General features: G+C 38.6%; 1 protein-coding gene across 4 annotated transcripts in view; it reads left to right on the top strand.

The window, feature by feature from the left end:
- The window catches only part of Anxa3 (annexin A3), a 52,195-nt gene that overhangs the window by 22,239 nt on the left and 11,445 nt on the right, over positions 1–18,511 (top strand). For all 4 annotated transcript variants that reach the window (XM_090343369.1, XM_090343367.1, XM_090343368.1 and 1 more), the window contains exons 5-10: positions 886–999; positions 4,518–4,608; positions 9,891–9,970; positions 13,540–13,596; positions 13,951–14,044; positions 15,630–15,725. In XM_090343369.1, coding sequence (XP_090199495.1) covers positions 886–999; positions 4,518–4,608; positions 9,891–9,970; positions 13,540–13,596; positions 13,951–14,044; positions 15,630–15,725 — 532 coding nt within the window. The remainder of the gene's footprint in view (positions 1–885; positions 1,000–4,517; positions 4,609–9,890; positions 9,971–13,539; positions 13,597–13,950; positions 14,045–15,629; positions 15,726–18,511) is intronic.

The following is an 18,511-nucleotide window of genomic DNA, read 5'->3' as shown; positions in this document are numbered from 1 at the left end:
TTGACCAAAAATTAAATAAAGACCTCATATGGCAGAAAGCTGCCCGCCCAGCCTCATTGGGAATGTGTACCAACCCATCGTAGCTAAGAGGATTCCCTCAGGTTCCCTGGATCCTTATTCTCACTTTCCAATAAACTTTGCCTCTGCTCCCATGCTTCCTGCCTGGTTATTATTTGGTGAAGGAAGGAAAGGACCCACGGTCCTTAGAGGCTATCATAATCATTGAGAACACAATAAATGAGATTTTATTGTCATGCTTTTGTTAGTTATTATTTTAATGTTATATATATATATATATTGTGATCATTTGATACATGTGTATTGATCAAATCAGGGCAGGGAAATTTTAATACATTGATCTGACATCATGGTGCCCATACAGAGAGTCTTTCCTTTCCTTTCCTTTCCTTTCTTTTCCATCTCTGTCTGTCTGTCTGTCTGTCTCCTTCTTATGTCTGGTCCTAGGGTTTGAACTCAGGACCTGGGTACTGTCCCTGAGACATTCCTGTTCAAGACCAGTGCACTACCACTTGAGCCACAGCTCCACTTCTGACTTTTTGGTGGTTAATGGTAATAAAAGCTCATGGATTTTCCTGCCTAGGCTGGTTTTAAACTGCAATCCCCAGATTTCAGCCTTCTGAGTAGCTTAGATCATAGGCATGAGCCACTGATACCCCACTCATTTGGCTTTCTTCTATAAAAATCCTCTATAAAACAGAACATTTTAGAAACAATCATAAAATATAGATTTATACTCAAGAAATCTTTTAAAAATCTCTATTCCTGTGGATGATTTTCATTTGATTTTGATACTTAGGCTCATCATTCATGAGGTGACTATAAAGAAAAGTACTTTATATATTTCTCCTTGGGCTTTTATTTTAGGAGCTGAAAGATGATTTGAAGGGTGATCTCTCTGGCAACTTTAGGAATGTCATGGTAGCTCTTGTAACTCCACCAGCTGTGTTTGATGCGAAGCAGCTAAAGAAATCCATGAAGGTATGAGCCCTGTACAGGTTGGTCCTCCCTTGGATCTGACTATAATCAAAATCAAACTGTCTTTCAGTGCATGCTTGAGACCTGGGCGCCATCTTGGTTGTGCTCCGACTCAGTTGAGTCTTCAAGGGGGCAGCTGTGGAAGCTTTAGCTCAGATAGTCCTGTGTTAAAATGGTATTTTTAGATCTTTTTCCTTTTCTTTTCTTTTATTGTAAAGGTAGCGTACAGGGGGTTACAGTTATGTAAGTAAGGTAATGAGTACATTGTTGAACATTGTTACCCTTTCCTTGTTTTCTCTTACTTTCCCTCCTCCTCTTTCTTTCTTTTTTTTTTAAGTGCTGATCTGGGGGCTTAAACTCAGGGCTTAGGAACTGTCCTTGAGCTTTTTGCTTAAGTCTAGTGATCTTCTGGCTTTTTTAGTAATAAATTGATGATATGAGTTGCATACATAGACTTTCCAGCTCAGGCTGCCTTCAAACCAGCAACCTCAGATCTCAGCCTTCTGAGTAGCTAGGATTACAGGCATGACTCACCAGCACCTGGCTTGTTTGCTTTTTTCTTTTCATTTTTGTCAGTCTGGAACTTGAACTCAGGGCCTGAGCATTGTCCTTGCACACTTTTGCTCAAGGCTGGTGCTCTGCCATTTGAGCTACAGTGCCACTTCTGGCTTACTCTGTGTATGTAGTACCAAGGAATTGAACCTAGGGCTTTGTGCATGTTAGGCGAGCACTCTACCACTAGGCCAAACTCCAGGCCCCTTGCTTGCTTTTTTCACATGGCCAAATTCTCCATTGTGTTGTTATTGAAAGTGAATATCACCATTCTAACTCCCCTTGCTTAGGCTGAGAGCCTCATTTTATCCATTTAACCTGTCAGCGAATCCATTAGCTGTACCCCAAAACCCACTGCTACCATTCTACTATGATGATCATACCAATATTCTAGAAGTATGGTGGTTCATTGCATCCTCAATCTTTCACTCACCCGGATGTAGATGTGGAGAATCTACAGCAGTGAACAAAGTTTTAAGGATAGATAGGCAAACTTCGGTATTTTTTTCTGACTACTAACCTTGTATTACCGCCACTGTGTGGACTATGTGCTGAACAACTTCCAGTATCACTGTCACCACCACAGAATGATCCCCATTGCTTCACTGTTTCTTTAAAATGACACCATTTGGATTCTTGGTCGCTTTCCAGACATATGCATACACTTGAGAGCCTGTGTAGTTTCATGGCTAGGGTTAAAGTAAACACAAAGACTTGAACCTCTTGATCTGTGTGACTGTGTGGGTTTTCTGGGTCAAGTAATAGCAAACCCTATTCACAGATCATGTCAGATCACTTGAAGGAAGAGCCAGAAGTTTTTCTCATTTCTTTAGTCTTGTGCTGTTCAGAAGGAACCCATGGGCTTGCAAATGTTAGGCAAGCACAAGCAGTCTACCACTGAACTATATGCCTAGTCCATCTCTTAAGCTTTTAGATTATATACAAAACAGTCTTTTTTTTCTTTTATTTACTAGCTTTTAAAACAATCTGACAATGTGTGAGAAGTGATGTACCTTCTGTCTGGAGAATATAACTGTGACCCCTCTATCTATTACAATAAAAACTATCTGACTGAAAAGGAAACCTTCGTCCTATTCTGTATATTATAATGCTAGAAGTTGGTTGAGATGAAGCTTGTTCATAGCATCTTTAGTGAGAGGAAAGTGGGAAATGAGGGGTATAGATTTAAGCCATAATCCAGATTCTACTCATCTCATTATTTGGGAATAGGAGTCATTTGATCTATTATAGAAAAAGCATGGCAAAATGGAGTCAGATCTACAAGAGACAAATACCAATGGAGATAAATACACAGCATGGAAGGTGGATGAGCTTCAGACTACACAGCAAGTTTAACATCTAAAAGAGGGGGAGAGAACAACCTCAGTGAGGCTGGGAATGTGGCTTAGTGATAGCGTGCTTGCCTAGCATGCATGAAGCCCTGGGTTTGATTCCTCAGTACCACCTAAACAGAAAAATCCAGAAAAGGTACTGTGGCTCAAGTGGTAGAGTGCTAGTCTTGAGCAAAAGAAGCTCAGGGACAGTGACCCAGCCCTGAGTTTAATAAGAAAAAAAGGAGAGGAGGAGGAAGAGGAGGAAAAAGGGGAGGAGGAAGGAAAATCTCAATGAACAGTGCAGCTGTAAGCAGGACTTGCCAGGCTAAAGGCTGTTCTTGAATGGTATTGGTCCTTCTGCTGGGCAAAAATGGCCTACCTCTAGGAACTCTGCTGTGTTCACTCATTAGCCAAGAACATCTGGGGAGAGGGAATCCTCAGTGGGCATTTGAGCAGATCCAAAGGTGTACCAGTGAGAGGCTGTTGGCCAACTACATTCTTTGCAGTGGGCAGTCTTGAAGTAAAATGTGAACACCGTGCCTCTATGGCTTCTGTGTAGGAAGGGTATAAATGTGAGAGTTACCAGCCAGTATTCTAAAATGTTCTCTACTTTACAAAAGAAATCCAAAGCAAGCAGTCTAAGATTGAGCGTAGTGGAATCACCATTATCAGTCTTAAAGTTCTGCCATCTTTAGCCCATGGTTTCCACTTCTTGATTAAAGATGACAACCACTGCATCTCCATACTGGTCAACTAAAAAGAACATGGGACAAATCAAGTTTCCTCCTCTTTAAGGACACTCCTTGTATAAGCACATGAGACTGCTGTATGTATTGCTTTGGTCAGAATTTAGTTATATAGATCAACCCTGGTGTAAAGGTGTAAACTGAGGGATATTGCTCTTGTTTATTTACCTAGATGCTTAGTTGACATTTGAAATGCATTCTTTTTGTTGTAACTCTTGCTAAACAAGGACTACAAAAGAAATTGCTGACAACCAGAAATCCCCATCCAAGGGGAAAAGAAAAAAACCTCAGTCTCTGTTTATGTATTTCCTTGGCCTCATTTGACCAAGTCCTAATGTACACAACCTCTCTTGTGATGAACTGATACTAATATAAACAAAGCTGCAAGATAAGCAGTTCCCAAGCCAGCTAGGTCCCTGGCACACAGTCCTGAAGATTTGAAAACCTCCACATACGAAGAGTATGATTCATGATGACCCACACAATCTGTGGTACAAGGATGAACTTTCCTTCAAAAACATTTCAGAGCCTTTCTCTTAGCATAATGGTGGGGTTTCTTATTGGAATTAATCCTATCCAACTGTCTCTTTTGATCTTTAATGACAAAGACTCACATTCTTTCTTCTTAGGATTATTCAGCGATTTTTTCCCCTCACTAGAAAAGGAAACTTCTTGCAGAGTTTGATGTCAGTTTACTCTTGCTGACTTCTGTTATTTTAATATTGGAATGCATGGGAAATTGGAAATCTGCTGAAGAGCAATATGAGATCTTATATTGATTTACTCAAAATTGTTCTTTCATCTGCATAAAATAAGATATTAAGAGTGAAAAGCATGAAGTTAAGTTTTTTTAAAGTGCTCTAAAAATTAGATTTCCTTTTCCTTTTAGGGTGCTGGAACAGCTGAAGATACCTTGATTGAAATCTTAACTACCAGGACAAGCAGGCAAATAAAGGAGATCTCTCAAGCCTATTATGCAGGTAATCCCATTTTTTTTTGCCTACCTTTACAACTATCCACACACATATGAGCCAAATAGATGTTCTCAGCATGCTTCAATTTCTTTACAAGACATTTTTTAAAGCAAGAGTTACAGCAAAAGGGATGTATTCTAAAATAGGTTGTGGATTTTTGGAGAAAATTAGGATGTGATCTGAGCCAAAAATTACAGCTACCATAGATTTGCTCTCAGCAATCACTTAATTGAATCAATCATTTTCATCAATATAAGGCACCCAAATCATTGTATACTATTATTATATGTTAAAAAACCACTCAAAGTAGACTTGTGATTTTCTTTTGTTGATCATGAAGTTTGAAATCTGGGCCTGGGCACTGTCCCAGGTCCAGAACTCTTCAGCTCAAGGCTACCACTCTATCACTTGGGCCACGCCACCACTTCCAGTTTTCTGGAGGTTAATTGGAGATAAGAGTCTCATAGACTATAGTGCCCTGGCTGGCTTTCAACCATGATCCTCAGATCTCAGCCTCCTGAGTAACTAGGATTATAGGCATGAGCCACCGTGCCCAGCCAGAATTGTGATTTTTAGCATGTGAAATTAGATGAGCTATTCGAGGGATACAGTGACCACATAAATCCAACTTAATTAGCTGAGGTTTAAAGGTCCATTGTATAAAAATCAAAAAGTCCTTTCAACACTATTTTGACTCCACCCTGTGACTTCACTTGTTAAACTATAGTCCCCATCAGTCTGCTCTTACTTTAGACACCAGCCCACAAGTTCAGGTGCTTCCAGGCCACACACAAGGATAACCAACTGACTACAGATACAGGGCTTTCACTCACTGCCCTCTCAGATACAATGGCTCATTGGAATGCCTTCCTGAAGTTTGGAGAGTGTGCTACTTGCAGCTGTCGTTCTATTATAAAGGATACCAATGGGGATCAGACAATGAAGACACACATAGCTAGCCATCTGAGAAAAGTTCAAGTCCAGTCTGAAGTTTCTGGTCACAGGGCTGTATTACTAAACAGGAAACTCACACAGTCACCGCTATCCATAGCTTTTACTGGGGTTTTATTCCATGGACATCATTGAATCACTGTACAGGTAGCTGAATTCCCCCCTTCCCCAGAGATCAAGCTGATGTCATATAGTGCAAAGCCTTTATTTTCTAATCTAGTCTTTCTAAGGTGACTACCTTAGACTTCTGAGTTATATTGTCAGCATAAACTCAGAGGATTGTCAGAAATAACAAAGACTAGCTGCCCACTGATGGCTCATGCCTATAATCCGAGTTAGTCAGGAGGCTGAGATCTGAGAATTGTGGTTCAGAGTTAGCCTGGGCAGGAAAGTCCATGAGACATTTATCTTTAATTAACTACCAGAAGTGGAGCTGTAGCTCCAACTGGTAGAGCACCAGCCTTGAGCAAAAGAATTCAGGGACAGTGCGAGTCCTGAGTTCAAGAGTGAAGCCCAACAAACAAAAAGACAAAGACTGATTACTTGGGAAATTCTAAGGATTTGAGCTTATCTCCACAGATTAAGGGAAAAAAACCTCAATTCTTTAATATAAAATAACACCTTATTCTTTTAGGGTTCCTTAAGAGAGTTATGATTTCTAAATTTGTGTCCCTGGAAAGTTTCTTTTGTGTGCTAGAGCTTTTGCAGTAGAAGAGGACCAAAGTAAGAGTCCGCAGGGCTCCAAATGGGTATTTGAGAGGATAATTTGGGAAATTCTCATTAGAAAGTAAATACCTATTAATGAAAGTCACTACACTAACGATCTAGTAAAAAAAAATAAAAACAGCATTAGGTGTTTTAACGGAGAGAATTTAATATAGAGAATTGCTTCAGTGCATTTTGGGGCCCAAAAAGACAAAACAGAACAGAGGGATAATAGAGCATATAAAGCCCTAGGGCTGGGACAATAAAGGAAAGAGGTTTGGATAATCTGAAAGTAGTTCAGAAGACAGACACTGCCTGCCTAAGGGTATGTAAGGGGCTCAGAGGAGAGGCTCTAGGAATAGTTGAGACTCCATCTGGCTGGGGCCAGCACCTCCATGGTACTGCATGAGGCTTATTCTACAAAATAGTAGATGCTACCAGGATAAAAGCTCTCTGGTTTGGCACTGAAATGTGTAGTAGGCAAACAACATGCCCGTCTTTCCTTTTCCTACCTCCCCCCCTCCTTCTCCTGCCTTTCCCTGTATTGGTGAAATCTGACTGGAACTGGGTGAATTTGAAAATAATGAGAGAATTTCTCACTTGCTTAAACAAGTTTATTGTTGGTTTATAAAGTGTCTTCCCTATACTATTTTAGTTTAACAAATTTTACACACACACACACACACACACACATTACTGGAGCAGAGGCACTATCCTAAAGCAGATTATCATTTCCCGGTGTCTTTCAGAAGATTAACGCTCCCTGAGTAGACCTAGGTTAATGAACCACCTATGTTAGGCCTAATACAAGGTCTGTGAGGATGGGACGTCTTGTCTGTTTCATTTACTATGGTATTCTTAGTGCTCACAACAGTGGAGAAATAAGTGTCACTATTTATGAATGCATGTTTTCAAGTAGAAATTGAGGTCTGACTAGCTGAGTGAAATTTCTAGGATTTAGGACTGGCTTTTGCAAATATGATGCCCTATAACAGCCTGAAGTTTCCAATGCCTCAATTTCTATATGGATAAAATTCTTTAAGGCTACAAAGAATAGAATGGCATCTAGGTTACCTTGATTAGTAGAAGTTAATGATGCACAGGAGGCAGGTAGAGTTAGGCTTTACAGAGATTTGGAACACAGTCCTACTTTGGGTACTCATTTATCTTGTCACTGTCTCAGCATCAGGTGTTTATCCTTCCTGCTCCGCTCGCTGTTTGTTTCCAATGCTCCTGCTCTTCTTTAACAAGTACTTTTGGTTTTGGGTTTTTTTTCTACCCAAGGCCTATTATATTTGTGATTGGTTCCTTTTAGCTTCTGTTTTCTGACGGATTTTTAGCATCTTTGTTCCATTGCCTGGCCCTTTTTCTCTATAGTTTTCTTCTTGAGAGATTCAGTGGGTTCAAGAAATCACTGTCTAAATACAAAGCATTACCTTAGGCAAAGTTCTCCCACCAGGCCAGCTCTTAGCTGCTGGCCACTGACCTTCCTGTACAAACTGTGTTGCAGTCAGCTGAGGCATGAGTCATGGGTTTCTATTTGTGAAATGGTGGCCCACATATAAGACTCCACTAAGGGAGGGTATCAACCTAGCCCTCTTAGGAGAGTGTAGGTGTCTTATGTGACTTATCCATACTATGTGGTATGTTACAGTTAAAATCGATTACAAGCTAAATACTCAGCTTTCCCCCAGGTTCCAGAGCTAATGGTGTGTGAAAGAACAGTGAATCAGGAATCAGCTCTAATGTTCCAAAATCATATTTGATTATTCTGTTTGGTATTCCACCTCAGAATGCATAAAGTAGTTGTGAACTTTCATTGAGATAATTTTCTTCCTTGTTTTGACTTTTTTCTTATTACCATTCAACATTCATTAATTGTACACATTAGTTGGTTGCACTGTGACATTCTCACAATGCACAGATTGTACATTAATCATGGTCTAATTTTCTATAAAAATATCTGAAGTGGTGCTAGGGGTGAGGAGAGGGAAAGTGAAAGAAAATCATGGGAAGGGGAAATAATGCAGAAGAAATAATGTACTCACTACCTCATGAATGTAATTATAACCCCTTTAATAATAATAACAAAAAGCATAATAATAATAACAAAAAGCAACAACAAAAAAAGAGATGCTAGGGAAGTTATATATTTCATCTAGATAATTACAAAATCACAAACTCCTTTCCCAAATTCCAAAACTTAAAAATAGGTAGCTTGATTAGAAAAAATATTTTCCAATGAGAGTGAAAAAGACAGTATTATGACTAGATATAATATTGCTGTTCAATTGTCATCATTAAGATAATTCATTTATACTTGTGTATTTTATTTGTATTAATTTCTCTGAAAATTATGAACATAATTTTTTTTATAAAAGAGGCTTAGTTTGAAGGTGTGGCTCAGATGTAGAACGCCAGCCGTGAGTGAAAGAATCAGACAGCAAGGTAGAGTCCTGGTCTTTATTCCAGCTCTCTATTGGCTAGTGGATAATCTCATATCACCATCAAGAAGCGTCCTTCTTGATTTAAAAGAGTGAGTATTGGCCCAGTTAACTTATGTGGAGGTTTTGGGAATGAGGCCGAGTTCATGTGATTGCCTACATCCACAATAGTGGCTGCAAGGATATCCCTGCTCTGTAAGTGAAGCAGAACAGAAAGTTCAAATTGCTGGGCAGGACTACAGTAGAGCTTCGTACTGCCACAGCATCCCCAGCACTGAAAATGAAATGAAGTGAAATAGCATAGAAAATGAAATAAGACACTGTATATCACAGTCCGTGAAAAAGGGTTATAACTATTCTGTACGAAAATGTGTGGATGCATAGGACAAATTAAGGAAACATAGTATGTTCAAGGATTTCTTTAGTGTTTTTAAAAATATTAAGTAGTATTACTTAGATATATCTATTCAACATTAAGGTTAGTTCAATAATATAAAACATACAATGGAGGTTTATTTCAATGATTTGTAGAAAAATATCTGGAGCTGGGCAATTCTGAGTAGATAGAAAGTCCTCAGGACTTTCGGATCTCAGCTTTCTGCCTGTTGACATTTTTCTTCCTTGCCATTGCTGAGACATAACCCTTCTTTCAGGGACCTAGATGGCTGCTTTCATAATGAGTGGCTCCAGTTCTCAATTTACCTACAAGACAGTAGAATCATGAAAGTACTAAACTGGGCACAGTCCCCTTCATCCCTCTAAGGAGATTTTCTAGCCAAGTCATGTACATCTGTTTACATTTCATTGTGAAGAACTAATCGCGAAGCTGTGACCCTTTAAGAGGAAGATTGTAGCTGGTAGTTCGTTTGCATTATGTTTTCTTAAAGGTAAGGGTTCTGTTAGGTTGAAAGAAGGAACTAATGGAAACTGGATGACAGACTAGCAGTTGGCAGATGAAATGACCCACGATTGCATCCAGAATGGTAATCTTCCCATTCTTTGCATAAACTACTGCACATAGCACAGAAATCACCACAAGATACTGTTTCCATCTCTTCATCGTAGAGTACCCAGGAGTCAAATAAAAGGTCAAGACCTGTTGATCACTTACACATTGTTTGCTAATGTTGGCATTTAAACTTAAGTCTCTTTTATAACAATCTAAAAATTATTCTTCTTTGGTTTCAGCATTTAAGAACACTCTTGGAGATGACATTAGTTCTGAGACATCAGGTGACTTCCGGAAAGCTCTGTTGAATTTGGCAGATGTAAGGTTTTATCTTTTTTTTTTTTTTTTGGTCAGTCATGGGACATGAACTCTAGGCCTAAGTGCTGTTTTTTTTTTAAATTTTATTAACATTTGTTTTTACATCATATTTCAAAAGTCATGTTTAACAAACAAGTACTCAAGAAGGGAATCTCTATATACAATCACTGGCACATAGATTTTAGAACATAATTAAAATTAAGCTGAGGGTTTATATGCAATAGATATACATCAATCTATATAATATAACATATCTATAGAGTATATATATCCCATCATACATTTTATGTCTATGTAGTTATGTTTATATCTCCAAGACCATGTCCATAACCTTGGGTACCCAAATATTGAGTCATTGCTCTTGTACTGTTTGGATCTAATATCCACATATTAAGGATACCATGCTCCTCTTGTTCTCTTGTTCCTTTTGTCTTGAATTATCTCACTCAACATGATTCACAGTTGTTTCATCCACTTCCCAGTGAATGTCACTATTTTATCTTGTCTGTTGGCTATATAGAATTCCATTGTGTGTGTGTGTGTGTGTGTGTGTGTGTGTGTGTGTGTGTGTATATATATACCACATATTATGTATCCATTCATCTGCAGTAGGGCATCTGGGATTTTTCCATTGGCTATTGTGAATAGTACAGAGATGAACATGACTGAGCAGGTGTCTTTATCATATCGTGGGTTATGATGCTCAGGATAGATGCCCAGGAGTGGTATGGCAGGATCCTAGGGAAGGTCTATTTTCAGTTCTTTTAAGAAACCTCCAAACTGCCTTCCAAAGTGCCTGTACTAATTTACATTTGCACCAGCAGTGCAGTAGGGTTCCTTTTTCTTCACAACCCTGCCAGCATTTGTCTAAGGTTTTATCTTTTATGTTTCATTTCCTAATAAGCTGCATGCTCGGTAAGAATTTTTAACAAAGTGTAAAGAAATAAGTTGAGACAATGAGATTGTATATTTTCTTATAAAATGATTTGTTTGTGTTAAACTGTAATAATACCATCACTGAGAAGTTCAATGAAGATAATAAAAATGAAGATAATAAAAGCAGACACAGTAAAACAAAAAGGAAAATCTGATTTGGGTTATTTTATGGACTTTAAGGGTTTGTTTGTTGTTTTTGTTTTTGTCGCTCATGGGGTTTGAACTCTGGGCCTGGGCACTGTCCCTGGGCTCTTCAGCTCAAGCTTAACACTCTATCACTTGAGACAGAGCACCACTTCCAGTTTTCTGGTGGTTAATTGGAGATATGAGTCTCACAGACTTTTGTGCCCAGGCTGGCTTTGAATTTTGATCCTCAAATCTCAGCCTCTTGAGTACCTAGGATTATAGGTGTGAGCCACCGGTGCCAGGCAGATTTCAAGTTTTTTAAAATCAGTTTTCACAATACATTAGGCAGAGTTCTGACATTCTAAGATAAGATGATTTCTACTTCTATTATAAGTGTCTTCATTGCTGGCACATATTTATTTTCTTCTGGACTTAAGGGAAATTGTATTTTTTTTCAATTAAGTAGTAAGTATGATACAGAACAATTCTTTCAGAGATGAGCATTAAATTTCAAAATGAGTTCAGTTTCAAAATTACCAAAAAAGAAAAAGAAAAGAATGGATTGAGGAAGAGAGGGAAAAATGAAGGGAAAGACAAAGGAAGAGAGGGAGGGATTGAAACAAGCTTTATTTTTGCCCCTTTGCAAAAGCTGTCAACAACTTATCACTGTGTGACCAGATGAGGCTACTCCTTGCTTGCTTTATTTAAGAAGAGTCATGAGTTTGGTAAGGTAAAGGAAGAGATATAGATTCACATATACTTGTAAGAGAGGAAGTGAATCATTCTGTACCTCACTGACTTTTCTCAGCTGATTTACACAGTTCCTAATGTGTGGGAAAACCCCAGAAATGGTTTCATCCTGACGTTTTGAAACAGCACTCACAAAATGAGGTGTTACACTACGAGGAAATAACTCATCCAAATTATGATTTCAGTTGTTTTAAATGTTCATATCTTTAGGAAATTGAGCCCATAAATCCAAATTCATAAGGCATCACTGTAAACTTGGTCTCAGACTTCCAGTCAATCATGCATACGCATGTGATGTGAGGCTGCTCACCTACCCATTGGGAGCAGTAGAGAGCATAGCTCCCAGGAAGGGTTTTAGAAAAGCGTAGGATTGGACTCACACTATCTTCTAGCAGTCTATACCCAAATGAGTTATTTTAATCTTCAACACTCATTTTTATATCTATGAAACTAAAATGGTGATAGTACCAAACCCTCAGGTTGCTGTGCAGATTAAAAGGGAATGTAGAATACTTAATGCTTACAAGTGAAAGATACATGGTGGTAATGGGTCATTATTGTTAAAGCTGATGATAATCAACACATAATGGAGCAGAGACACCTTGGACAGCTAATATATGTTAATAAGAATTTTCATTTAAAAAAATAAGACAATGCAAAGAAAGCAAACTAATAGTAGCTGAGGTCTGCAGCTTAGAAAGGAGGCATACAAGAAAATCACACAGGCACATAAGGACTCAACATAAAAAGTGGAGTGAATCCAGTTTTAAACATTATAACCAAATATTTGTTCACTTCAGGCATTTCTCTCTCTGTAACATAAACTAATAGTGTACATTAGTGGGGCATATTTGTTACAGTCGTATGAATACTAGTACCCTGCTGTTAACTAGTCTGTAGTTTCCAATGTCACTGAAAATATGAATGTTTGTTGTTCCATGCCATCTTCAGTATTTGCTGAAGCATTGAAGTCAATGCTTGGGGTTTCCTCGCCTCCATTCTCTAGGTCTTCAGTGCCAGGGATTGAAACCAAGACCTTGTGCATGAAAATGCTCTACCACCTGCCTTAATTTGGCCAATATTTTTTTTGCATTTTTTTATTGTAATTAGTAAAAGGGTTACATGATATTTGCCAGATAGAAGGTGCATTAATTCACATGCATTGATACCCTTTCACATGTCTTGGTACCCATTTCCCTCCCCCCCACACCCCCCACCCGTCTTGGTTTGGCCAATATTTTGAAGCTTAGCTATTCTGCTAGGTATGGAGTCATACCTTGTTGGTCAATTCTATAATTATCTAATGACAGATGAAGTTACACATCTGTTTATGTGCTTTCTTGATATCTGTATATCTTCTTTGATGAGCTATGTGCTCAGATATTTTACTGAGTTTTTAAGTAGATGGTTATGTTATTGAGTTTTAAGAATGTTTGATAGATGTTGGTTAGAAGTGCTTTACCAGAAATGTGTTGTAAAATATTTCCTCATGCTGTGGTTTGTCTTTTCATGTCAATACTTTCAGTTTTTCAGAGAAGACTGAAGCCCCAAAGATTGTGTGATTTGGCCCAGATGTCACGATTAGTAAATGGCAGAGCCAGAATTGAAGCTTAGAACGTTCCTGATTTCTCTCATATAACTTCTATTAGAGAAAATTTAGTGAATACTGCTGGATAGTGGGTTGAGAATTCAATTATTATCTGTGATAATAATAATAATAATAATAATAATAACCTTGTTGTTACCATCCCTATTTAGGGAAGAAGAGATGAAAGTCTGAAGGTGGATGAACCTCTGGCCAAAAAAGATGCCCAGGTCAGTAAGTGAACACAGAAGACTTCTCCCTTAAACGATCCTCCATCTTCGTGGCCTCTGCCTTTCTGTGGAAAGAGAGCAAGATGATGGCAGCTGGGGCTGTCATCTCCTTTCCTGATTTGAGGCAGAAGCCTGGGGAAAGGGTCTCACCCAGCCCTTGCTCTGAGTCCCTCAGGGAGAGGGACTGCCATCTCAGCCTTCAATTTTGAGTCTATTCAAAATGAATGATATAGACAGCACATCATCTCCCTGGTATCTAAAACAAAGCTCCAGCTCTTTTGTCTGCCCCTCAGAAAGAGAAAGAATTATGTCTGTGATGGCGGGTAACTCTTCTTGCCTTTCTCCTGTCCATAGATCCTCTTTAATGCTGGAGAGAACAAATGGGGCACAGATGAAGATAAATTCACCCAGATCCTGTGTTTAAGGAGCTTTCCTCAACTGAAACAAAGTATGGACTTAGATCCTTTTTGTTTTACATTGCTTTTTCAAATGTTCTTGGGTTTCCTATCTAGGGCTCTGGAAAATGCAGTTAAAGAGTCTACAGTCTTGTTGGAGTGCTTGCCTGGCATGCATGAAGCCTGAGGTTTGATTTTTCAGTATCGTATACACTTGTAGCTCAAGTGGCAGAGTCAAAGACTTCCAGTTATGTAGAAGTACTTCGGGAAACCACATGGGGAAGGGGAAGGGATGTTCTAACTTCTGCAATACTGATTGCTCTCTTGTATTCCGCCAAGGACTGAATGTATTGCCTAGTGATTACAAGTAGTAAACAGGGTGGGAGACAGCAGGAAGGAGAGAAAGCAGCAAGGACAGAGGGAGCAGGGAGAGAGCAGAAAGGCCAGCTCTTGTGGGAAAGTAGCTCTACTGTTTCCACCCCACTTACCCACTTTCCAGAAAAGCCAGGCACTGCTGGCTAGTTTTGTTGGTTGATTAATATTGATGGGTTGTTAGCTTTTTCTGATGTGAAAGTAAATAGGGAAATGGGAATGCCTAGCTATTTTTTTGTCAGATCAACAATCCTGTGCTAACCATCTATACTGTCATTCATGCCTCACTGAGGCAGCTTGGAAGTGACAGCACTCTAGAGCCTGTAGCAGTTGACAGTGGCTCCAGTTGCATGACTGTCTTTAAGATGAGGAAACAAGAACATTACTATGACTTTAATTCCATAATGGTCTCTACTTAATTGAATTGGTAAATTGAGTTTTATGAAATATTGGTGATATATTACAGGTGCTTTATTAATGTCTTTATATGAAAAAGGTCAAATAATCCCAGATTTCTCCACAAAGTATCTTTTTTCCCTCCAAATTTATTTAAGGAAAAAAAATTTGACTTGTGAAAAATTTCCTTTGCTTATATGGTAACATATATTCAGGTTTCACTTGGGATGAATATTGACAAGTCACATGAGCTGACCTGGGCTCACACCTGTAATCCTAGCCATTGAGGAAACTGAGATCTGACAATTGCACTTCAGACATATCTCCAATTAACCACCAAAGAAGCTAAAATCGAGCTGTAGTAGAATGCCAATTTTGAGTGAAAAAGCTAAGGACAGCACTCAGGCCTTGAGTTCAAGTCCCAGTATGGGCAGATACATGCAAAAATATTTAAACCCCTTCTGAAAGATGTGAGATAGACCTTACCAGCTTAGAGAATGATTATCTGAGCACAAAAAAATCTCATAATTAATATTTTTACCAGATATATTTTCATAAATGACCCCAGTGTTGTTTCTCAGGTACTGTGATGGTTTTATTTTTTAATAGGCCATCTTAGTAGATAAATTATTTATCATTTAAGCTTTCAGGTTATTTTAAATGCTTCTGTCTTGGAGAAGCAAAGAAAGATCATTGAAGACAATGGACTGTGAAATTCAGGTTTTATTATGCTTAAATTCTGATAGTTTAAAGGAGTCTTTGAGTATGCGAATTCATCTACCGTATCTCAAATTTAAAAAAAAAACATGAAATATTTTCAAGTGTGGTTGTCTGGGATGCTTTAAATATTTTTGTGGTGCTATTTTTTAGCATTTGATGAGTACAGAAACATTAGCCAGAAGGACATTGAAGACAGCATCAAAGGAGAATTATCTGGGCATTTTGAAGACTTACTGCTAGCCATAGGTAAGCTCTTGAATGCTAATAAACGGGGCTACTTTGCACATCTTTTAGCACAATGTCAAGGTGAGCTACTCCATCCTGCCGAAGAGTCCATGGCTCAACAGATACAGCTAAGTGTTCTATGAGGAAGTTATCTTTCTACCTCTTACTTGGCCTTTTAAATCTCTAGTTGGCTTGTTACCATGTTTAGATTGTAGACTCCTTGAGAGCTGAGATATTACATTTTAATGGCATCCTTATTGAATCTTGTTGAAGTCTGAAACGTAAGCCAATTTGGTATTTCATCCTATTTAGTTTTTTTCTGGAAGATTCAGCGTCCACAGTTAGAGCTGTATGTCTCATCCTTCTTGGTTGAGAGAGCCAGGGGACATGTCAAAAAAATAGAAGTTACAGGCTGGATCCATTCCTATTCAGACATATCCATTAGGAAACCATCAAAAATACTATTGTACAAGCAATAAGGTCTTAGCAGTCTGTCTTTTTAAGTACCAGGAGAATTCCTTACAAAAAATCATGAACTCATGGACAGCGTTCTTGAGCTTCTTTGTCAACAGTTAGGCAACAACAATCTGTTCAGATCCTATACAGACACAAGACTGTTCAGAAACTTCAACTGCTCTAATTTCAGGTGTTCAAGGAGGAAATCTGGGACTCCTATGAGCCTTGTTCCACTAATGAGAAGTCATTCCAATTATCCATTCCAGTTGTTTATAGCACCTACTGTGAGATAAAAAATAGCTGATTCCAGAGGAGGCTTCTTCTAGAGTGGAGGCCACACACCTCCTCCCTGCCCCCTGCCCTGTTCTGTCATCATTGAATGTCCCCACTCCTGGAGGGCACTACATTTTTTAAAAAAGTATTTACCTATCATGTACTGGGCATGGTACTGAACTCTTTTGTGAGAGAACTGGAGAAGCCTCGTAAGAATCCTGTGTATTCACTATTGTCATCATTGCGTGTGTAGGGATGGTCAGCCTGACTCCCAGAGAAGTGAAGGGACTGCCTCAGGTTACCGAGAGAACACATGAAGCTCGGATTCTTCCTCCAGCTGGTGCACCCCATCATCTGCAATTTTCACTAACTACTGTATTGTGCTGCGGTGTACATATAGATGGAGCAATATTTAAATATTTTAAATATTTTAAAGTAAATGGCAAATATATATACTAGGGAACAGTGCCATCTAAATGCTTGTCTCCATGTAAGGGCTTCTTCCATATAATGTCATTTCACTTCTGAGACTCTCTTCAGTGCCAAGAATAAGTCTCATTATCTAAAGAAGGGGTGGGGGAGGGAGGAGGAGACAGAGAGACAGATTTTTGAATTGCTTAAAAAAATATGAAAGGGAATGAAGTTTTGTTCAATTAAGAAAAAAATGAAATTAAGATCAGTCTCTATAAATAGTTCTGAGAATGTTCCAGAAGTAGTGACATATCTGATTCTATTTTTCTATTTCATAATGTTAATCTTTATGCTAACATGCAACTGTGTCTGCATTGCTGAAGTACAATATATGAAAAACTTCATTGATATGTGCAAAATATCACTCATTTAGAATCAAGTTTCTGTCACTGTAACAATATACCTGAGATAGACAATTTAAAAGGAGGAAAGGCTTGTTTCCTCTCACAGTTTCAGAGGTTTCAGTTCATGGTTTTTGGCCCTGTTGCTTTGGACTGGTGGGGCCTTGTAGGTGGTGGTGGGATCCACGTGACTTCCTACTTCATGGTAGCCAGGAAGCAAAGACAGAATCAGGAAGGGGTGAGAGTTCAGTGTCTCTTTCGACAACACACTCCCTGTTACCTAACTTCTTCCGAATTGTCCCAAACTCGTAAAGGCTCTACCACCTCCCAATAGTTAGATGGGGCCAAGCATTGCACATCCAACTATAGCAGCAAGCTAAGAAATATTTTCAAAAGCATACGTGCAATTGAACATTAAAGTTGGGCTAAAAGGTACATTTATTTTGTCATGAAAAAAATCATTCAACTCATCATTCAAATAAGTTGAACTTCAGAATGTGTCACAATTTTCATTGTCTATTTCAATCTACTGTTAGAACAAACCATCTACAAATAACTTTATTGAAAGGTTGAGGATACCATTCAGTGGTAGGGTTCTTGCCTAGCATGTACAAGTCCCTAAAATCCAGCCCCAGTATGAAAACCAAACAACAAAAAAAGGCCAAAAGGAAAAAAAGTCTTCACTAAAATGCATCTCACATGCAATAAAGTCTACCCATTAAAATTGTGCAATTCGCTGCATTTTAATGTATTTACAGAGTTTTGCAGTCACTATCACGATCACCATCTAAGTTAAGGATATTTTCATTAGCTTCCAAAGAAAGCCACTACCAATCACCCATTGCTATCTACCACACAGACACCAGCAGCTACTGATCTATTTTCTGGCTATATTATAGAGGCAACGAGAGATTACAATTACATGTTCCCTCATTTTCTCCCAGTCCCTCCCTCTCATCTCCACACACAAATTTTATAGTTTTCTTTTTTCCATATATTTTTATTGTAATTAATAGAAGGGTTACATTATATTCACCAGATAAAAGGTGCATTACTTCACATACATTGATACCCTTTCACATGTCTTGGTCCCCATTTCCCTCCCCCCGCCCCTGCCCCTCATCTTGTGTTCCCCCTTCCCTATCCGATTTCAAGTAACTGAATACGCGCGTATATCCAATAAATCAAATAACAAGGTAAAATACTGTAACCATATGAGATAACCAAGGGACAGCAAAAGAGCTAAGAGATAACATAGTATATTAA

This window comes from Megascapheus bottae, chromosome 13 (genome assembly GCF_031878675.1).
Source record: "Megascapheus bottae isolate mThoBot1 chromosome 13, mThoBot2.hap1, whole genome shotgun sequence".
NCBI lineage: Eukaryota > Metazoa > Chordata > Mammalia > Rodentia > Geomyidae > Megascapheus > Megascapheus bottae.
Note: the sequence above shows the minus strand (reverse complement) of the source record. Positions and strands in the feature narration are given on the sequence as shown.